This window comes from Podarcis erhardii (genome assembly GCF_964252035.2).
Source record: "Podarcis erhardii genome assembly, chromosome: 14".
Taxonomy (NCBI): domain Eukaryota; kingdom Metazoa; phylum Chordata; class Lepidosauria; order Squamata; family Lacertidae; genus Podarcis; species Podarcis erhardii.
Genome location: NC_138503.1, coordinates 4,958,595 through 4,981,949, shown reverse-complemented (window position 1 = coordinate 4,981,949; position 23,355 = coordinate 4,958,595). Strand labels below are relative to the sequence as shown.

Here is a 23,355-nt window from a genome sequence, read left to right as displayed (position 1 = left end):
GTTATATTTGATTTATATTTGAAAATATTTGAATCAACAATGGTCATCATCATCATCATTAGCTGGTGAAGCTGAATTGCAGGAATGCAAGCCTTCCATAGGGAAACCCATTGCTCATGTTGACCACTATTCAAACCCCTAATTTATTTTCCAGGTGGAAGCAGCAGCAAGGGGGTCATCTATCTTGGACCTTGTCCTCAGGGAGGAACTGATTGATGAACTGGAATTACTGGGAACCTTGGGAGGAAGTAATCATGTCCTCTTGGATTTCTTTATACAAAGGCAAAGGGAAGATGAGTGTAGTCGGACATGCACTCTGGACTTTAAGAAGACTGGTTTCAGATAGTTAATGAACTACTGGGTTCAGAAAAACAAAAAGAGAAAGAAGTCCAAGATGGATGGGAGTTTCTTAAAAGGGAAATACTGAAGGCCCAAATGCAGACAATTCCAACAAGAAAGAAAAGTGGGAGACATCTAAGGAAACAGCTGTGGCTGCATAAAGAAGGAGCTTACAGAGAAGCTGAGAGCAAGAAGGGCATGTATAAGAAATGGAGGAAAGGAGAAATCACGAAGGAAAAGTATACATGAGTAGCCAACAGGGAGAAGGTCAGGCTGGCTAAAGCTCAGGATGAGCTCAGGCTTGCAAGAGAGGTTAAACATATTTTTAAAAGTGTCTTCAGCTGTGTTCAAAGCAAGAGAAAGAACAAGCAAATAGTGGGTCTTCTGTGTGCAGAAGATGGGGAAATGCTATTGGATGACAGAGAGAAGGTGGAACTGCTCAACACCTACTTTGTCTCTGTTGTTGTTGTTTAGTCGTTTAGTCGTGTCCGACTCTTCATGACCCCATGGACCAGACCACGCCAGGCACTCCTGTCTTCCACTGCCTTCCACAGTTTGGTCAGACTCATGTTTGTAGCTTCGAGAACACTGTCCAACCATCTCTGTCGTCCCCTTCTCCTTGTGCCCTCCATCTTTCCCAACATCAGGGTCTTTTCCAGAGAGTCTTCTCTTCTCATGAGGTGGCCAAAGTATTGGAGCCTCAGCTTCACGATCTGTCCTTCCAGTGAGCACTCAGGGCTGATTTCCTTCAGAATGGATAGATCTTCTTGCAGTCCATGGGACTCTCAAGAGTCTCCTCCAGCACCATAACTCAAAAGCATCAACTTTGCCTCTGTCTTTACCTAAAAGAAAGGCTGTGCCTAACCTGGTGATAACAGAATAAGCTATGCAAGGAGGGAGCTGCAGCCCAAGATAAGAAGTCGTACCTAGCTACTTTAAATGAATTCATATCTGCTGGGCCTGATGAGCTGCATCCAAGGGTACTAAATGAGCTTGTGGATGTAATCTCAGAGCCTCAGTCTAATATCTGAGAATTATTGGAGAACAGGTGAGGTCCATGCAGACTGGAGGCGGGCAAAAGTTGTACCCATCTTCAAAAGGGGGGGGGGGGAGACGCAGGTAACTATCAACTGGTCAGCTTGACATCAATACCAGGAAAGGTCCTAGAACAGATAATTCAACTGTTGGTCTGTGATTACTAAGACCCAGCAGGATTTTCTCAAAAACAAGTCCTGCTAGACAAATAACATTCTTTTCTTTATACAGAATTACCAAACTTTTTGGTAGAGTTTGATAGAGTTATCTGAGCTTGGTGGATCAGGGGAATGCTAGACGTAGTGTATATTTATTTCTGTAAGGCTTTTGACAAAGTCTCTCATGATATTCTTGAGAGGAAGCTGGCAAAATGTGGGTTGAATGTTGGTGGACTTGTAGCTGGTTGGCTGACCGAACCCAAAGAGTACTCATTAATGGTTCCCCATCATCCTGGAAATAAGCGACAAGTGGGGTCCCACAGGGTTCTGTCCTGGGCCAATTGTTGTTCAACATCATTATAAATGCCTTGGATAAAGGAATTGTGGGGTTGCTTATCAAAACTGCAGATGACACCAAACTGGGAGGGGGAGTAAGTGCTGCAGAAGCAAGAAGTGGGATTCAATATGATCTTAACATATTGGAGAACAGGGCCAAAGATAACAAAATGAATTTCAAGAGAGACAAGTGCAAGGTTCTGCACTTAGGCAGGAAAAATCAGTTGCCCAAATATAAAATAGGGACACCTGGATTATCATCTGTCATGTATGCTTTAGTTGAGATTCCTGCATTGCAAGACTAGAAGACCCTTCTAACTCTACAGTTCTATGATTCTATGATTTACCTGTTATAAAGATAGCTGCATTTGCCTTGGGTAAAACCCCCTACACAGAAAGGCTTTTAAGGATTGGCTAGAGGCACTTAGAGGCCACTTTCCTATGATTATCAGCTTCAAATGGATCATCATGGTATTTATTCTCTTCTTGTAAACAAGCACATTCAGCTTGGGTTTGCTTTACGGTTCCCATTCTGCAGTTTTGTAGGGGGAAACCTGAGAGATTTTCACCGCAAACAAGCTTCTCTTGAGGGTTGTTTACCATACAGGGCAGCCCCTTCAAAACATGCATGTTTAAACAGATGGTTCCCATTGACTATTAAAGCAATTCCTGCAAGAGAGTCAAATCTAAAGGAGAACAGATGGAGCAAAATTCTGTTGACATCCAGGGTTGATCTTTTGCATATTCATCACCTGGATGTTCATATTCAGACCTGTGATTCTGACCATATTGAAATGCCACCTAAGATAAATTATGGTGTAACTTAGGTTGGATAAACTAGCGGACATTTAATGAGCTTGTTTTCAACCATTCACTGCAGGCTACCAAGGGATGGGATATTATTATGTCCATGGCAGCCACAAGTCATAGAAGTACCATCATCTTTCCCAGGCTTTTAATTGTAAATATCCTTTTAACTGGTGATGCTGGAAACTGAACTTAGGAATGTCGCTGCTGCCTAAATTCTTTCAGCACTGGGGGACTGAGCCTGGGGCTTCTGCATGTAGCTCTAAGGAACATGGGAAGCTTCTGTAGACCAGGCATGCTATTCATCTAGCCAAATACTTCCCACTTTGACTGGCAGGGTCTCTTCGCCATCTCATGCAGAGGTTTTCCCACGTCATTTGCTACCCATTCCCTTTTAGCACAGCAGGGAAAGGCTTCAGGGACAAGGGAATGGAAGAGGCATGCTCTCCACTTTTATCCTCCCCCTCTGGGAACTCCCCTCACAAGAACATGGGAATGTTCCTGTAGAGGCTTACTTATCCCTCTTAGGGATGGGGCTACACTGCAACTTTTTACTGAAGCTTTTACTTGTATATACTATGCTTGGCTGCTTAGTACCATGTACAGGATAATGCACCTTCCATTCATTTCAAATAGATCATGCAATTTTATTCATAATTGTTTGTGACTTGCAATGAAAATAGCTACAAATAGTCTTAGGGGAAGGTGCATTTTAATTACCTGAATTATATCACATTTCAGCCTAGTTCTGCTGTTCAGTGAATCACTGCTTTTTTTCTGGGAAGCTTTGATAAGCTTTCTGAGAACTAAAAACATTTTTGTTTATCCTAGACTAGCGGCAGCCAGGAATGCAGGGCAACTGATACCTCAGTTGGCAGAGCAGGAGGCTCTTAATCTCAGGGTCATGGATTTGAGTCCCAGGTTGGGCAGAAGACTCCTGCATTGCAGAGGGTTGGACTAGATGACCCTTCTGGTCCCTCTCAACACCATAATTCTATGATTCATGTTAATCACAGATGAATCAGTTGATTACATGTGCCTTGGATAAAATGACTTAACCCACAATTCAGCTGCCAGTCAGCAACCAAGAAAACTAAACACGCAGAATGCTTTAGACGATGTCAGCAGGAGAAATGTGGAAATGGCCATAACAGCCACGAGTTTGGTTGGCTTTAAAAGAGGATTGGGCAGATTCATGAAGAATAAAGCCGTGATTGCTATGCTCTGCCTTCATGGTCAGAGGCAGAAAAAATAATAATTTATATGCCGCCCATTTGACTAGGTCGCCCCAGCTACTCTGGGTGGCTTCCATCAAATTAAAACATCAAACACAGTAAAATGTTTCTGAATAGCAGTAGCTGTTAACCACAAGAGTGGAGGTAGCTCTTGTGCTTGAATCCTGCTTGCTGGATTTTTTTTTAAAAGTAACTATGTACCCTTGATCCTAGCTCAAACATTTTTGAGAGATGGATTTGATAAGTAGCGTGGTAGATGAGGTGCCGAGAAAGAGTCCAATTATTTTAGTGGCTGTGCTAGAAAAGTGATTTCAGCCCATCGTGGACCTTCCATGAGCCTCATGGTTGAAACAGCAGCTCTTCCTCCTTTGGATGTAACTTGATTGCCTCCCGCAGGACAAAGTGTTATAGCTGAAATTAGTGTTCAGGAAGCGCCATCCTTTGCCGGGTGACCCGCTTAGCAGGTATCGCTGCTGTGGCTGCATATTGCTGCATTTGTAACTACCGTAGTTCAAAAAGAAGACTGTAGTCTGTCTAATCCAGGCATGGGGGCTGTGAAATGAGGGTAAAGGTTGCTCCACATTAACATAAAGGATTGGTTTATCTCAAGCTTATCTGTATTTCTGAACACCCGTTCCATGGGCTGCAATGAATAGTACTGTGAGTTCCTCTTCCTGTGATACTAGGCAGATCATTATCAAATGTCGGTTGAATTGCAGGCTTCTGAACTCCAGGGAATATGTGGCGGTAGATGTGGCCTATACAGCCTGATCCTATGCAGGCTTGTGGTTCTGCATAGGATCAGGTTAAGCATGTTTCAACCTTCTTCAATAGCAACCATCCTCCCTAGGCATGCCTGATGGCAACAGAAAAGTCTCTCTCCATTGCCCCAGCCTGCTAGACCACACTTGATAATTTGTGGACTATGTCTGCTTGCATGTGCCGTTTGTATTTGGTTGCCAAATCCCATCCCTTCCCACCAGCCATCCTGCAGACTGCTGTGGAACAGCAGGGTGGGGCTGGCAAAATCCCTTTCAATCCAATCCTTACTGATGGGTTTGGAGAATCCTCAACAGCAGAAGTACCTGCCCTGGTACATCATAGGTGCTCCTTTGCAGCTGTGGGGGACTGAGAAGAAAGACATGAAACCGTAAGAAAAAGAATGGAATCAAAGAATCTTAAGAGTTGGAAGGGACCCAAGGGTTATCTAGTTCAACCCCCTGCAATGCAGGAATCTCAGCTAAAGGACCCATTACCTTTTTGGGAGTGTGTGTGTGTCATATTTAATATAATGAGCTGGGGTGAGTGATCATGCACCATTTATTATTATTATTTATTAAATTTAGTGGCCACTTTCTACAAACGCACACCTACATACTGTTTTAAACCAGGGTTTAAAAAAGCAACAACATCTAAAAGCCGATTGTTTTTTAATAATAAAAAATTGATTAAAACATTTCCACCCACCCCAAAAGGCCAGAGATAACCAAATCCCCAAGTCCTGATGAAAAATGAATGTTTTTGGCTTGGTGCCTAAAGACACGTAACGGTACCAGACAAGCCTCTCCGAGGGAAGAGCCACATTTATTTATTCATTTCAGTTAAAAAGCAACAACTTCAAAAAAAAATAAAAAATGAGACGAAGAACGAGGACGAGGCGGCCGGGGAAAGGCAAGCGCCCTCCTCCTCCTCCTCCTCCGTTTTATTATTGCCTCAGCCAAGAAGGCGAGTTGGCAGGAGGGCAAGAGCACGCGAGGAAAAGCAGGAGGAGAGGGAGAAGGAAAAAGAAGCGCCCGCCGAGGGGCGTGGCGGGTCACGCGCGCAGCGGCCTATCGGAGGCGGCGGCCAGGGTCACGCGGCGGGCGGCGGCGCCTGCTCCTTCCCCCTCCCCTCCCCTCCCCTCCGCTCGGCGTGAGGCGAGAGCGAAGCTGGTGACTGAGGGAAGGCCGGAGGGAGGAGGGAGGGAGAGAGGAGGTCTTCGCTGCCGCCCCCCCCCTTGCCGCCGCCGCCGCCATGGTGCTGGAGTCGGTGGTGGCCGACCTGCTGAACCGCTTCCTGGGCGGCTACGTGGAGAACCTGGACAAGTCGCAGCTCAAGCTGGGCATCTGGGGGGGTAAGGACGGAGGGGGGGGCGAGGGGAAGCGCGGCTCCTCCTTACCTGCGGGGGGGGGGGAGGGGACGCACCTGTCTCTGCATCCAAGGGGGGGGGGCGGGCAGAGAGAGCGAGGAGGAGAGTTCGAGGCGGGTCTCTCACCCCTCCTGGCCTGCTCCACCCCCCTTGAGTCCCCCCCCTTCTCCCACTGGGCTTCCCACACCCTCCCATATGGGTGCTGCGCCCCTTCCTCCTCCCGCCAGCCCCATGTGCTCCTCTGACAGGTCCTTCCCCCTCCTCTTCAAGCGAGCTGCAGTGGGGCGGGGCGGGGGGGGGTGGCTTATCATGATCAGAGCAGTCTCCTCTTGCACCCCCTTATTCACCAGTTTAGCTTCTTCCGCTTTGTCTCTCATGCCAATTTTATGTCCCTTTTCATCTTTAGATGGGTGGCATCTGGTCTGTAGACTAGGTCCCTCTCCAGTTGGGCTTATGCATGCACCACCTCTCTGATTCAAGGGTTGCGCTCCCCAAACCAATTTTGTGCTCTTACTCCTGTTTCAGGCAGAGCATTTGACAAATGGGGAGCCACCACTGAAAAGGCCCGTTCTTGTGTTGCCACCCTCTCAGCCTCCTGAGGTAGGGGCACATGTAGAAGGGCCTCAGGTGACAATTGGAAAGTCTGGGTCAGTCCTTGATATAGATCTTGAGCCAAATAAGGCTTTATAGGTCAATACCAGCAAGTCTTCTGTTGCATGATTTTGAGAGTTCCTGCTGAGTCCAGGTAGCCCCTTAAGCCCAGGGATGGGGAACAGTGACTCCAGACGATGTTTGACTCCAGCTTCTCTTGGCCTCAGCCAGCATTTCCAGTGCTTAGAGATGATGGGAGTTGTAGTCTTAACAACATAAGGAGGGCCAGAACTTCCCCATCATTGCATTAAGTTGTGTTGTTATATCTAGGAAATATACCAGATTGTGAAATATCCCTGTTTTGTTAAGTAGGCAGTCAAAGGTTATAATGCCTCAAGAACTGGAAACTGTTTGCAATGTTATGCCAAATATGATCACACCTATTTCGCAAAGAGCCACGTCTCCTTAAAGTATAACTTGTTTTCTTCTTTAATGATCAAATTGGTGACATCTGAGGTTTTGATATGCTAAGTTGACCCCACCATGTCAAGTCATAATAATAAATATAGCACATGATCTATTACAGTTTATTTATAATGCTTTCAGGCACCAGGAAGGCATTTTTTGTTTGGCTTTATTTATAGTAGAGCAGGCTAACTCAGAGTGTTGGATTAGAGGGTCATTGATTCAGTTTTGAGTTTAAAATTGTGCACTTTAAATTTATGATACTTTTAAAATATGTTACCAAAACCCCCAATGTTTTTAAATAAATTTATTTTTATTCACCAGCTCATAATTCCTTTACAAGGGAATTTTTTGTTTTCATTGTATGGGAAGAAAACTGAGGCTGATGTCTTGGCTAGGTTGCAGGTTGAATTTGGGGGCCTCCATCCATTTCTCCCAGTTAAAATTGGAGTAATGTTGCCACAATATTTCACTATTGTGGTTCCTCATCTTGAGAATATCTGTGTTGGACACATCTAAGCCAGTGTGAATCCCATTTCATGATTCCTTTTCAGCCCAAGGGCAAGCAAGGGGCATTATTGAAGTACAAGGCAGAAGCACCTGAAGAAGACTGTGGAATGATCTATAGGCTGGATTAGAGAGGACTGGGGGGCCACATTCACAGTCAGGCCTGAGGTTCCCCATCCATGACATAGGAACAGCGTACATGTTTAAGGTAGAGCTCATAGGAGCCAACTCTTAGGAGTCGAGGTCCCTTCGTCCCACCCAATAAAATATCTGAGGGGGCCAGCCCCCCCCATTAATAGGTATTGCTATTAAAATGCAGTGGGTGGGTACAGCATCATGTGATTAATTATGTGGGGCAGGGCTTACCTGGAACCCCTACTCCCTAGTAGAGATCCTGGTGTTCCAGAAAGCCTAAAATGAAACCAGTAACTTTATTGCTTTTATTTCTACTTCCTTAGCATCAAATTAAGCTGAAGGATTTTGAAGCTTCCTTGTAAAAAATATCCTTCCTTCTGCAGTGGCTTTAGCTGGGATCATGTTGTTTACTTTGTTGGGCTGGCTTGAAGCAAGAGAACTGGGGTGGGGTGGGGTTGGGGTGTGGAGAAAGCGACAGATTGGAAGGGTAAGAAAGCATCAGATATTGCCTTGAAAATCACCCATCATGTGATGACTAAGAGGAACTATGTGTGTTCTTTTGGAAGAAGAAACAGTTCGTAGATTATGTGAGTTATGGCCTTGAGTGGGGTTTTTTGTTGAGTGGGTGTGTTGTGTTTGTTGCACACCAAAGGTTTTTTTTTTTTTGCTTTTTGTTTTCTTGGCTAGACTGTTATCAGGGTTGGCTCAAGGCTTTTTGTAGGGTTGCCGTGCTTAGTCAATTGATCAATTTGGATTAAAAAGTTTTTTTTCCTTTTAGGAAGCAGTTCTTAAACACTGAGTTGCTTTTATTACAAAATAGTGGTTTTTCAGAAGTGTTGGTTTATTTGAAAATAAATTTAATCCTAGGACAGCGGGTAGGATTCCTTCCAGCTTGCCAGACTGAATCATACTTTGTTTCCCCACCCCACCCCCTGTGATGTGGGGTGCACATGGAGAGAGGAGAAGGGGAAAGTCCTAGTTTATAAGCAGAAGTCTTTGCACAGGAGGCCAGTTTGGTGAATTCTGTGCAGCACTCCTGCCCAATCATATTGGTGAAGTGTGATAGATTTGGTTGCAAAATGACAATGCAAAGCACATTTAGAATGAGCACAAGAAACATTTTTCTTCCTCCTGGGTGCCCAGGAAAGAACTGCAAAGTGAACATTTGCCTCTGTTGCAGCCCTTTGTAGAAATAGTTGAAAGTGCAGTGCATTTACATGGAGTAGGAATGTTTAAAAATGTGCCCTCTGTTTTGGCTTTGTATTACTTTCAACCAGTGGTTTTCAACCAGTGTGCCGTGGCACCCTGGGGAGCCTTGAATGCCATGGGCAACACTGGCCTCTTTCCCTCTTTCCTTACCTCCCTTCCTCTGATGCCCTCTCTTCTCTGCCTCCCAAAGGCTTGCACAGCTGTTTGTTGCAGCAGCTCTGGCTACAAGCTCCCCAGGTGAACAATGCCTCTGGGGCTGGCCAGGGGTGCTTCCAGGGCCCCTGTGGGGCAGTGTGAGGAGGCACCTCTCTTTGGGGAAGGGGATGCAGCTCAGAGATTAGGGGCGGCAACTGTGGCTGTCCAGAGAACTCCCAAGGAGAGGGAATAAGAGGAGGCTGAGGGAACCCTCCACAAGAGAGGGGCTGCCAGGTCTGCAGGCAAGGGGTGACATAACTGGGCTTCTGAGCCCCACAGAGGTAGCACAGAATGAAAGTAGTTGATCAAGGGAGCCGTGGAACCATAAAAGGTTGAAAATCTCTGCTTTAAACAATTACAAAAGAAAGCAAATGTCCATATTTAAATGATTTTTAATAATTGTTTGTAATGCTGTAACCTACACTGGGACGTTAGGGTGAAAGGTGGGTAATAAGTAAATTAATAAAAATAATTTTAGACATGCTGTTGGCATCCTTCTGTCTTGAGAGAAAATGGAGTGTGCCTCTGGGGGTGAAGTCAAACTGCTGTGTTAGCAGTACTGTGGGGTCCCCCCACAGTGTGGGGCAGTGTGTGTGGTTGCCCAGAGGACAAGACCCTCCCTCTCAACCTTGCTGATGTGGTCCAAAGGAAACCCAAGCAATATGTTTGACACTAGTTTGGCTGCAGAAGTTGCTGGAAGGAGGTGTACAAGGGGCTAGCCAACCGTCTGGGCTCCATTCTGGATTTGTTGAGGTTTAACTCCTTAGCCTTTTCTTTAGGATCAGAGTTTTCCTTCTTCTAGATGGGCTACCTTCCTAGGTTGACTAGCTCCACCTGCCCTCTACAGTATGTGTAGCTATTTGATTATCCTTGGTAAATCAAAGTACACTACTTTAAAAGCAATCAAAACATGAACTGTAAGAATCTTGAACTCCATAGTGTGTTTCTGGAGATTGGCACTGTGATGAATATCACAGTAAACGAAAGTGAAAGACTTCAGTAGAAAGACTCTTCTTTCTTGACCAGATTCAACAAGCTCTTTATAGTCTGAAAACATGTTCTATCCATTATGTAGTTAACTTGTTCTCTACAGAACTGGGTGCATTTAAGAGATTCAAATTAAGCTGCTATTGAACTACAAGAATGACTAGTTAAAGCTAGCATGGCTTTTCTTATGGATCAGTGAAATGTTTAGCATCTTCTTCCTTATGATATCTTTATAAATCTTTACATATTGTTGCTGTGCAGTACAATTGTACATACATTTTGAAACTGGAAAAGATTTCAAAACCATTAAAACAAGTTTCTCTTTTTGCAGTTCTAGAATAGAACAAGTGATACCTAAAACAAAATGTTCTAGCGTGCTGTGTTGCTGTGCACTACCCTCACTAAGAATATTCCCCCCTTTTCCATCCAGTCCCTGGTTAGTTAGCATTCTGAGCCCAGTGAGCATGTGTGATCCTCAATGGGCTGTTTTTTGGGGGGTCTCCCTGATGGTTTAATTTTCTTCTTTTGTACTTTCGCAAATCCTGAGGTTGCCCCAAGCCTGTGGATAGCTGCCTCTTTTATGTGAATGGTTCCCTTTTGTTTCCATAAGCGTTGGTTACTGGAAGAATTCAAATCTCTATTAGTATGTGTTTGTATACATAGTTCATAGAAAATAAAGAGATCTTGATATCTGATTTCTTTTATTATATAGGTAATGTGGCACTTGACAACTTGAGGATAAAGGAGAACGCCCTGGTAAGCCATCTGTCATCTAGGAAATTGCTTGGGTTTGCTTTTTTAAACTGTGCAGGTCAAGCTTGAACAGTAGCTGTAACTGATGCATTTTTTTTAGCAACTTAAGAGAATTTGATTTTTAAAAATTTCCTTAATTTTGATTGAGGCATTGGAATAATGCTGTATATTTCATGTTGAGAAAATATGAGTGATCAGACCAGTGCAGTCTCTCAAGAGAAGGGGTAATGTTGATTCCTATGCAAAAGATCACATATTGAAAAGCAAAGTCTCATTTTTTATCTTCATTTTTATACACTAGCGTAATTTTGTCTTTTTTCCAACAGGTGAATAAGAGGTAGTGGTGAGGAGCAATCAGGAATAGTCTGGTTGAGCTCTCTCCCCCTCCACAATGTTGTCCTGAGCCAGTGTTTGAAACTCCCTTTGTTCTAGGCACATTTTGCAGCAGGGAATTTCATTAATGTGAGCAGTTTCTGAGCTCTTGGGTGTCATACCGAGCCTAAGATTTCAGATTAAAACTGCCACTGCGGAAAGAAAAGGAGGACCTTTTTCTGCCTCCCCACTTCTAGCCACTGTCTGAAGACTGGAAAAGGGACTCTCATAAGCATATTAAGGGGTGGGCAGGGGCTTTGTTTTTTGCAGTCTTGAGATTAGGACTAGACCATGTGAAAAATGAGCATAAGATTTTAACTGTAGTTCATTCATTTTCAGCTTTGTATTCTTGTTATTTAAAAGGCATGCCTAGACACTCCATTGTGGTGCCAATAACCTAGCTTTAAGGTGCCATTTAGTGCCTAGCTTTCATATCTCAGTTTCTGACACTGTCTGGAGCCACTTCTCACCATCCCTACCTTGCCATCTCATGTCTTCTAAGCTTTAAAGAAGATGCTGGGATAGCCAGTCACAGACCCCTGTATCATATATAATTTGGGTCCTGCTCTGATTTGTTTATTAAAGTCAGTGGAACTATTGTTGCTTAAGTACGTCAGTAAACAAATTGTGAACCAGAGTGCCTAAATACTCTTAGGTCCAATACTTAATTGAATGCTTATTTCAGTTTTACTTGGGAAGAAGAGGTAGCTTAGCTGGAGGTCTCTCTGCTCCATGTTAGCATGTCATTAGGTGCATGTAGTATACTGTCTTTTCCCCCAGTGATGATTTGCAGCCTTGGCCCAAACTTTAGTAAACATACTAGTGGGGGAAGATAGCATTTGCCATGGGTTTTGGGTGCTTGATGAATCTTTTTGTTACTTTGCTCTAATTCTTAAACTCAATAACTTTAAACAGGTTTAAAAACTATAAAGCAAAGCTAGTGGTAAGAGCCTTCTGATATGTAATGAGTATGTTATTTTCCTCTTCTCTACCCCCCCCCCCATTTCTCAGAGTGAGCTGGATGTACCTTTTAGAGTAAAGGCTGGACAAATAGGTAAGTAGATGGTTCTCATTTGCATTTTGATTTGGAGATTGAAAAGCTGGAAGTTAGTAGCATCTTGGTAGTTTGTATATTAGTATACAATAGCTAAGAACCTGCAGCTGCTTTTTTCAAGGAAATTGGGAAAAGTACACAACAATTACTTGGCCAATTTATAAGGCTTAGAACAATGTTTTCTGCATTTTAAATTAGAATACCATTTGTGGGGAAACAGTTGTAATTCAGATATTTTCTACTTTGCAGGATGGGAAACACTTCAGTTTCATTCCCTCTGCTTCCTGGTTATATTTTCCTTTTATTTTCCACTCTGCTGCTGTCCTAAACAGATGCCCTGGATCTGAATGTTTGTTGGAGTTTTATGGGCTTTTATTCTAGCTGACTGTCCTATGGACTGCTGTTATTAATACTCATTTAAGTTTTAAGAGTAACTTGCAGTTTGGTGATGCAAGGAAAACAAACAAGCTTCTGTCAGATACTTTTCTGTAAATCATATGATGAACCATAACTGCTCATTATTTTTCATCACTTAGCAAATAATTGAAGTAGAATATATGACTTCATACTTAAAATGCATGAATCCAGCAGTGGAAAGCCTAGAACAGCCTTGTATTTCTATGCCACCTATTATAAAATGTGCAATAAAATATAATATTTATTTTTTCAAATTGGTATATATAAGCTTCCCCAGTTTCCAATCTTCTAACTGCCACTCTGCATCTAAATATCCTGCTCTGGACTGACTTCTTGAAGCAGCAGTTGTTAAGCCCCCTCACAGGTCAAGGCTTCTGCCCTTAGCTGCTGCTGCTGGCTCTCACAGCTTCTCGCTTTGGTGGCATCTATAGGAAGTAATAGAGGAGCAAACCACCCCACCCAAATTGAAAACAGCCACAGATAACAAGGAATTGCTTGCATGCAGGCTGTTAAAGAAGAGATGGAGTGCTTGGTGTCTCCTCTGTACCCATCATAGAAACCTAGCAGGCTGCTTGCAGAGGGAAATCCTCTCCTTCACATTCTGCATAGAAATATGGTCAGCTGCTGGAGGAGCTGGAGCTCCTTGCCTCTTGTCTATTTGCTTTCAGAAGACTAGTAGCTTTTATGGGCTTATTTATAAAGCTGGGAAATATTTGTCTTGCTCTCAGGTTCAGTTTTGTTTCCTCTTCAAAGTGTTTCTTATAAAACCACCAAAAGCAAATGCATAATTAAAATGCCAACCTTTTGCTTGGCTGCATTTCTTAATTTTGTGTAATTTGAATGGGAACACAGGAAGAGTAAGCTTACTTTTGAGGAAGGGTAGATTTTCCTGCATTATTTACCTTGGGTGTGTTATGGGTATAATGAAAGAAGTCCAAGATTAAGATTGCAATCCTGTGCCAAGGCATGTGCTTAACTTTCAATGCCTTGTAATATAGTTCTTCTCTAGAGCTACAAGTACTGTGTTTCTCATGTGAAAATGAAACGAATGATACCCCCTTGTTCATGTACAGTTTGTTATTTTTAACCTGAAAATTGTAAATATTTGCGTTTCATCCTAACAGATTTATGATGCAACAAATCCTGGCATCTTTTGGGATCAGAAACTAAACAGTTACTCCTCTTATCTGTTTTTATTCATTAGCATACACAGTTTTGATAGAACAGCAGATCTGATGGCCTTTTTCACCTGTGAAGCATCTGGAGCCTTGGGATCAGCCTAATAGAAATATCACTTGGCAAAAACTCTTACGTTGTAAACAAGGCAAACAATATTTTTTCCAAACAGACTTCACCTGCATGATTCAGTCTTTGCTCATTCACCGAAATATAAAATGTTTTGATTTTTTTTAGATAAGCTTACTTTGAAGATTCCTTGGAAGAATTTATATGGTGACGCAGTAGTTGCAACTCTAGAAGGCTTATATCTTCTTGTTGTCCCAGGGGCAAGTAAGTGATTGATGGGTAATCTGAAATGCAATATGTAGTTAGAATGTATTGCCAGTGCCTTACACAGAATGTGAAGACAAGAAAGATTCCTTTAGAATAGGCTGTTGTGGGTCATTGGATTAAGCACATAGCTTAATCTGTGTTTACAGAAATTTGTCCCACTATGTTGCATGGTGCTTATTCACAAGAAAGTGTATAAAATACATGTTATTGTTGTTTCCTTTTTTGTAATATGTAAAATTTCCCTTTCTGTGTTATATTAGATATTGCAAACTCATGTTATTTAGGCATTAGTGCAGTGAAGAAGGCACTTGCTGTGGAGCCCTTTCTTTCTGCTTATGTGAAAATTTCCTATACCATTTCATAATTTTCTGCGTTTATAATTTAGTGTTGCATCTGTATTGAGGATGAGCAAAACCATGGTTTGTGAATACACTTCAAGCCATTGTTTTGAGGCATTCCATGGTTTAGAGATCAGGAGGATTATACTTGAACTGGACAGTTGTGTAGCTGGTGCCCCAGAATTACTTCCTCCCATCCATCTCTCTTGTTGGCATTATCAGTCCATTTTGCTAAATGTGAAAAAGGAGGCTTTTTTGGTTATTTTTTTGAGTTTTGCCTCTTACATTCATCCAAAAGAAAAAATAATCCAACATTCAAACCAAAAACAAAGATGAACAAAAACATACAAATACGTATTAACTAAGTAAAAAATTTTCCTCCACCATTTACCAATAATTAATATTCTAAATTATCAATCATTAACATTCTAATCTTTTGAGGTGACTTCCAGCCACCTCAATATGAGTCATACTTTTCCTTTATTAATTGCCTTCTTTTGATGTTTCTCATTTCTTGGTGTTATATGATTTATTTATAGTAACTGTTTTGTATTTTGCAAAATTCGTCAAAGCATAATAAAGGTTTTACTTGAGAACATTTAAAAAAAATATAGATTCTATAACACTCCCATTCCTTGCTGAACTTTTGGTTTGTTCGATTCCTAATTATTTCTGTCATTTTCGTAAGCTCAATATATTCAAATAATTTTATCTTCCTCTCTTCTTTTGTTGGGCTCTCCTCTCCCTTCCCTTTTCTTGCTTCTGTTGTGGCGTATAAAAATATCCTCATTTTTCTAGTTCTTCATAGTAGTAATAATAATAATAATAATAATAATAATAATTTATTTATACCCTGCCCATCTAGCTGGGTTTCCCCATAGATACTATCCCAAAAGTTTCTGATTTTCTTACATTCCCACCACATATGAAACATTGTTCCTTCTGCCTGCTTACACCTCCAGCATTTATTTCAGTTTGTTTTATACAGCTTTGCTAATTTGCTAGGTGTCAGATACCACCTATAAAATATCTTCGTTTTCCAATGCATCCATTTGTATTGTATGCCCAAAATATTTTGCCCATTTAATCATAACATCTTTAAATTCTTCATCTTTTACTTCCCAACCAAGTAATAGTCTATACATTTTAGATAAAAATTTGCTTCTGTTTTGTATAGATTCTTTTTCCAGCCCTGAAATTTCTGTTGCGAACCCATTTTTCTTTTTTGATTTAAATGTTTCATTTAATTGATAATATTGCAGCCAGTCTGTAACATAATGCCTGATTTCTTCATTTATTTTTTTAACTTCAATTGATTTGCCTCCTCTTCCAACAGTTCTTTATAAGTTACCAAGTTCTTTTCCATATTTTTTTCCTTTACTGAAATGGCTTCTAACGGTGATAGCCACCAGCACTAAACTAGAGCCACCAGGGATACCTTGCCTCTTTATTGGCTTGCTGTTTTGACTAGATCATGAACTCTGTCTCCTAGGCATTAAATATGATGCAGAAAAAGAAGAAAAATATCTACAGGATAACAAGCAGAAGGAGCTATCAAGAATCGAAGAAGCCCTGCGATTAGCAGCAGAAAAAGGTATTGTATGGTTATTCTTGAGGGTTCTAAGATGATATTTTTGAAGAACTCGGAAGGGGCATGTTAACCAAACACTGTCTTGAAGTAGGTCATGGCTAGAGTTGCCTGGGTGTTTATTTACCTGATACTAGAGTCTAGGAGTTTGAAATCTGTTTTCAGTTTGAAATCTGTTTTAGTTTTCTTCATAAATTTCATTCTCAACACACTGTATTGTAGGGTGGTTCCTGTTTTTGTCCTTCACATTGCCGTCATTTGGAAGCTTTTACTATTACAGTATTTTTTAAAAAATTAAAAAGTAGTATATGGAGTTGTAATAATTAGTGTTTGAAGTGTGAAAGCTACATGTGTTATTTTGGGGTGTGTGTGTGTACACACACACACACACACACACACACACACATATCTATTTCTGATGGACATTGATTCCTGCATTGCAAAAGACCATTGCATATTCTTCTTCTGACTAATTGGGGAAAGTCAGGAAAGCAGGTCTACCAACTTAACCAGACAATGGATTTTTAACCAGACTCCATGCATGTATGTGTTGTAGATTCCATAAGTTGTTTATATAGAAGAAATTGATAGTTGTCATTGGTAGCTGGACTAGAAGTAATGATGCAATTTATTTATGATATTTATTCCTTAAACCTTCAAAACATTTTGCTTCATGCAAATGGTAATGTCAGTTACTTCTAACTCTGGCTATCTAATAAAGGATAAAGCAAATTATATTTTCGTTAGTTCAGCTCACATGTGCTAAACCATGGTTGATGTGCATAAGCAGGAAGGAGTTGCTGCAAGCCTTGGGTTTGTACAAAGGACTGGGAGGAGGACTTCATTGTTTACTTTCAGCTTTAATTAACCATGGTTTGTTTTGAAACTAACTAGAGTTAGTTATAAACCAAGATCTCTGGTTCACTTGCAAGAACAAACCCTGGTTAGTTTAAAACTGAAAGTAAACACTGCTGGTTTCATTCTCTTGGGTGTATGAGAGGGGAAGGGGGAACAAGCCAAGGGCTTGTTCCTACTTTTGCACATGGTTTAGCATGATGTGTGAACACAACCAGTGTGTGAAGCTCGTGATGTTGTAGATTGTTGTAATGTACAATGATAAATAAGAGGCTGTTGGTGAAAGTGGAATAGTTTTTCTAAGTATTTTAAAACTAGTTCTCTCTCTTTGAATGTTTAAAAACCCAGTATTAGTGGTTTAGATTGAAAAGTAGATTCTATTGTTTTAAAATATGTGCATTTTGGTTACTGCTGTCATATGGATGAAGGAGCTCATTCAGATTTCATATGTGGACTGGAGGACATTGTGTATAAGGATGTCAAGTCTGGTGGGTATGCATGCTTAATGATTACATTAAAGGGTATTTGAAAAGGGAAACTGAATGCCTGTTGGTCTGCTAGATCAAGCTACTTCTTGTGACAAGAACTAGGTTAATGTTAAACTACTCTCTCAATGGTAACTTTAGGGAAGCTCTGAACACCTATTCAGGTACTTTGAGAAACAATCATGCCTCAGAGACTCTGAAAGCCAATTTATCAAAGGAACACTGATTGAAATATTTTGTAATTATTTCAATCATTGTTACTTGATAAATTGGCTGTAAAATCATACATATAAAGGCAGTGATTCTTGCATTTTCAACAGGAGTTTATGTTGTTGCAAATATAATGGGTTTGATTCAGAGAAGATTCTGTGAAACTCACTTATCCAGCATGGCTTTCCTGGGTCCTACACCCTCCTACAGCTGCCTGTACCGCATGAAGTGCTGCTCCCAAGGGTTGGTGCATCCTCTGGAATGCCATGAGATGAGTATGGTGCAGGATGGGGAAATTAGACAAATTTGTTGGGGCTTGCTTTCACAAGCAGAAGTGTTTTTCCACTTGTGTAAGACATCTCTGGGTGTAAGCCATTATTCTCATTGCTGAGGTGAAGCATTCTTTTTTTGTAAGAAAAGTATTCCATTGATTAGCATGTCAGTCTTAGTCATGTCTCCTTGGAATGGGTTCTGTGAATGAAACATGTAGATGATGGCATTTTTTGGTTGTAAATTAATCCAGTAGTGGAATCACATGCTCTTCTAAAGCCATGACTTCAGAGTATCCATTTTTAAAAATGTTTTTTTCTTGCCTTATGTAAAAGCCTCTCACCTAGCTAGTAAGCAAATTTAAAAAGAGAAAGAGGAGAGAATTGGCTATAAATAGACTGTGAATGCTGTTTTCCTGTCTCTTTCCTTCTCTACAAGTATGGCTGCAGGGATTCTGCATATTCATCTTTTTTCAGAGCACATGTGCAGGCAGTCTTAGCCCTGGCAGTTTACCCTTCTCTCTTCAGTTTTGCTCACAAAGAGAGTTAAGTCCAGCAATAGTCTTCTCTGCCTCCAGATCTCAGTATTTTGGGTTGTAGACTTAATGGAACTACCAGCCTCCTACTACCCCAGAGCTAGGCCTAGAAGAGACCCATGTATTTAGAAAACTTTGCCTACTTTCTGAAATTGTCTAGGGATCCCATTGTGGTTGTTTTTTTAGCACCCTTGCTCTACTTAGTCTGATTAATTTTTCCTCCTTTCATACACAGACTAATTGGGAAGTGGAGCACCGGGGTTGTTGTTGTTTTTTTGCAGGCAGCTAGGGATGATTAGGCCGGGAACATGGACTGTTTTAAGGATGGAGTGAGATATCCAACTAAGTTCACTCTGAGTAGACCCATTGAAACAAATGAATTTAATTTACTCAAGTCCACTGATTTCAGTGAGTCTATTTTGAGTATGACTAATGCTGGATGTCTGCCAGAATCTCGTCCCACAGTGGACTCACTGCTTCTCAGTGGCAGATACAGCAATTGTTATAAAACTTTGTCTTTAAATTATAGAAGTTTTGCTGAAGGAAGGTGTATCTCAAAATGTCTTCCTTGTTTGTAGTAGCTTAGCCACTTAGAGTAGACCTATTAACATCATCTATTAGCCATGTAAATTTCAGTAGGTCTACTCTTGAGTAGGCTCAGGGCTGTAGTCCCTCTTTAGATTTTATAATTTTGCTGTAAATCCATTTTCTATAGTCTCATTTGGAAAAAAAGAATAGTATTAAATAGTGAAATGGTTTTATACTGGAGCTGCAAACTAACTCTATGCTTCTATACTCCAGATGTCTTGCCTAAATAATCTTATTTTTTGTTTTCCTTTATTTTCATTGCTTCCTTTAATGATGCCTGCCTAACTGTAATTTATCCTCTTTCTGTAAAATTGCTTACATTGAGAAGGACGTAAGTCTAAAAAGACTAAAAAGCGTTTTAAGAAATCATTTAAAGGTAATGGTCACTCAAAAGGTGGGTATAACTAGCACAGTGTGTTGAATATTCCTTTTCTGTTGCTTTTCTTTTTATAAGCTAACCAAAAAAATGCAGTAATATGTGCCACCTTCTTTTAGGCCAGCAAGTAAGTTAGTGAGACTTTGACTTTACTGGATATAAACAAACTACATTGATTTTAGATTAATTATAATTACAATAATAATGTCTGTTAAAGCAGAAATTGGGTAGTTCCTGCTCAAATTAGTGCTTGAATTGTTTGGTCTTCAAACCTCAGTTGGGCACAATCCAGCAATAGCTGTTCAGATTTGATTTTGCAAGAGGATTAAGGGCTCTTTCCCCTGAATGAATTCCAGTGAACACAGTAGTGAAAGGTTTAACACAGCTAGATTCATTTTTAAATGATGCATTTGTTACAGAAAGAAGTCTGTAGTAGGTTCATACTTAAGTGTACTCATTCGCATTATCATTCCAGATGGTTGACAGATTTGGACTACCTTCTCAGTTGTAACTCCCTCTTTTATCATCCAAGTATTTCCTTTCCACAGGCCTAAACCATTCTGAAGTCCATGCCCAATAGAACATCACTCAGATTAATCCCCTTCAGAAATAAATGTACTTTTTCCTTTCTGTCCTTGAACATCCTTAAGATGTTCCAGTGCTAATGAAAAGGTGTTCAGATGTTTTAAAAAGAACGTCCCCTTCTTTTATTGACATTCTGTTCTCTCATTCCATTCATTTGTGACCTTTTAATCTTACGCTGATCTGTTTATATTTCTCAGTGATCAAAGCAATACTTTTGATTAATTAAAGAATGTTATGGTTTTGGATATTCATACACAGTCCTGCTGAGCTTTTGCCTTTCAGCAGTTATGGCAATGATGAAAGCATTGTTTGATAGTTCTTGGTTAATATTCACTGAAACTGACCAAACAGCCTGTTTTCTGCCCTATTTCTGTGCCCTATTTTTTGCAAAGATCAGCAGTCCTTAGCAAAACAGCTCTTGCTTGGAGTTCTTTGGCTGTATACTTGAATAAGAATGTGTGAGACTTACTGCCTTCTGCCTTTTAAGGATCTGATGTTAAGATATTTTACAGTTTTTAGACTGCCTTTCCATCTCACTATTCAAGATGGTAAATAGGCTAAATATTACAAGTTGCTTGTTGGAGTCATTCCTAAAATGGGTATTGGCATAGGCTTCCATGTTTGTGTGAAATATTTATTGAGTGAAATTCATATGCCTTAGTCATGTTCTCCAGGTGTGCTCTCATTTCTTTAGGTGCCTGGAGAAATCAGGTGAAAGCTTGCCCTGTTCATGCAACCTGTAATGCTAGTTAGGTGCTTTTATAATTAATACTTTTATAATTTATAACCTCCCTCTCCCACCTTGTTATTAATTATTCTTGGCTGCATGCAGTGCTTTTTTCAGGGGGTACTCAAGGCTACGCAGTACCGACACCTCTTTTTTTGTTTGTTTGTTAAAAAGTGTGGCACTTACTGTAACAACTTCATGATGGGTACCAGCACCTCTTTTTTGTTGTTAAAAATGTGACATTCACTGTAACAACTTCATGGTGAGTACCAGCACCTATTTTTCTAGAAAAAAGCACTGGCTGCATGTATTTTTATTCTTGTTTTTATCAAACACTTTAGTGTTTTTTAAACATTTTAATTGTTTTGTTAATTGCCTTGAGACTTTGGCATTAAGATTAGGCTCATATTTAGAAAATAAAAATAAATAATCAACATTCAGCACTCATTGACAATTATTCAGGGTCCTTGGCTAGGTAAGGTAAGTCTGAAGCTGCCTTAATACAGTTATAAAACAATAATTAGAATTTTAGCATAATAGAAACCAGCAGGTATATTATGGGATAAGCTTTTGTGGACTTGGTTCAAGTACATCAAATGCAGTGGATTCCAGTCTATGAAGACATAAATAAATTTGTTGGTTTCTAAGGTGGAGCAAGACTTCATGTTGTTTTTGCTGCAAAACAGTCTAGTTACTGCTGTAGAAGTCAGTGTAGATGTGTGGTATTGATCTGTAAAGTGCTGGTAAGGATATGGGGAAACAAGCAACATAAAATGTAGGGTGAAGAAATTTCTGAGAAAAAATGTGTAGTTTTGTGCAAGATAGAGTAAGTCTGGGAAATATTTGTTGTGTTTGATTGTTAATTTGGAGGTAGAGAATAGTACAGTGCTTTTATGTAGGGGGAAAACCCTATTTTAACTGAATCTGAAATGTGTTGAAAGTAGGTCAAAAGAACCTCTGCCTGGTTTAGAGCCTTCTGACAAATTTCTGTTTAACTTGGGGGAATGCTGGATGCTGTGAACGAAACGCTCACTGACCTGGTTTGGATGTAATGCTGAGCTATGGTTTAACATTACATGTCAGAGTCTTAGATGGAGGTACTTCCTTTCCCCCTTTCTAGCACTGTTGCAGTGAGCAGATTGAAATTTTTTGCTTCAATTTTTAAGTAACTGTGGTTTAATGTTATGTCTGAACCTTGAAGCACTGTACTTGGTCTTCACTGTGGTTTATGGAAACAAGGCAACTTTATAGAGCTAATGTTCAGACATGTTAAACAAAAGTGAAAGTTTACAGTCTCCTTGTGGCTGCACTGGAGATGGGGAGGGGAAGCATACCTTCCTGAAACTACCGTATTTTTCGCCCTATAGGACGCACTTTTTCCCCTCCAAAAATGAAGGGGAAATGTGTGTGCGTCCTATGGGGCGAACGCAGGCTTTCGCTGAAGCCTGGAGAGCGAGAGGGGTCGGTGCGCACCGACCCCTTTCGCTCTGCAGGCTTCGCGGACCTCTCCGCAAGCAGCGGGAGCGCTCCCGCTGCTTGCGGAGAGTTGCCTGCATGCCGAAGCCTGCGCGCGCTGAGCTCAGCACGTCCAGGCTTCACGGACCTCTCCGCAAGCAGCGGGAGCCAGTGCTGGGCTCCCACGGCTTGCAGAGAGCTGCCTGTTTGGGGGCTGGGGCGGGGGAAGCTCGGGCCTCCCCCGCCCCCGCGCCTGGGGGGGGGAAATAATTTTTTCCCCTTTATTTCCCCCCCCCCAAAACTAGGTGCGCCTTATGGGACGGTGCGTCCTATAGGGCGAAAAATATGGTAGTTCATGTAACATTAAACCTGTGTGTGGAGTGTGTCTTAATGGTGGCCTGTTGCTGAGAACTGGCCTGCCGAGCCAATTCCGTCAGCCTCCTACAGATGGCAATATACTTGGGCAGATATAATAGCAACTTGAAATCAGTATTGTGTAGAATGTGATTCAATTTAAGTAAAAACAACAGCACTTTGGGGGCCCTTTCCATGAATGAATCCTTGTCTGTGCTTTACTGAGAGCAGGCATAGGCAAACTCGGCCCTCTAGATGTTTTGGGACTACAACTCCCATCATCCCTGACCACTGGTCCTGTTAGCTAGGGATGATGGGAGTTGTAGTCCCAAAACATCTGGAGGGCTGAGTTGGCCTATGCCTGACTGAGAGCATTGACCTTCTATCAAGTTTATTCCCTTCCTTGCCTTCAAATATAAATATAAATTGGCCCATGTAGAGAAGATGGAACTTAAACAGAATCCCGCCCCCCCAATCCGGAATCTTAGAAAGCAAAGGTATTCACTCTCACTGTTGCTTTATTAAATGTTGCTTAGTGTCATAGTTTGAATCTTTAATGAAATGAAAGTTTTGCATTGGGGGCTGACTTGCACTTTTTATGTCTTTAGATAAACCAAAGGAAGAGAAGAAAGATACATTTTTGGAAAAGCTTGCAACACAAGTTATAAAAAATGTACAAGTCAAAATCACAAGCATCCATATAAAGTATGAGGATGATGTAAGTAATGTGAATTCCTTTTAGTGGTGGCCAACA

The 23,355-nt window shown here is 41.1% G+C and overlaps 1 protein-coding gene across 5 annotated transcripts in view; it reads left to right on the top strand.

Moving 5' to 3' along the window:
* Positions 1-5,876: 5,876 nt before the first annotated feature.
* The window catches only part of VPS13C (vacuolar protein sorting 13 homolog C), a 106,753-nt gene continuing 89,274 nt past the window's right edge, over positions 5,877-23,355 (top strand). For 2 of the 5 annotated variants that reach the window (XM_081838580.1, XM_081838579.1), the window contains exons 1-8: positions 5,878-6,023; positions 10,840-10,883; positions 12,264-12,306; positions 14,137-14,232; positions 16,066-16,167; positions 17,445-17,504; positions 19,433-19,498; positions 23,210-23,319. In XM_081838580.1, coding sequence (XP_081694706.1) covers positions 5,924-6,023; positions 10,840-10,883; positions 12,264-12,306; positions 14,137-14,232; positions 16,066-16,167; positions 17,445-17,504; positions 19,433-19,498; positions 23,210-23,319 — 621 coding nt within the window. In that variant the 5' untranslated portion in view covers positions 5,878-5,923. Of the gene's footprint in view, positions 6,024-10,839; positions 10,884-12,263; positions 12,307-14,136; positions 14,233-16,065; positions 16,168-17,444; positions 17,505-19,432; positions 19,499-23,209; positions 23,320-23,355 lie in introns of all 5 variants that reach the window. The other 3 variants (XM_081838583.1, XM_081838581.1, XM_081838582.1) reach the window with 3 other exon arrangements.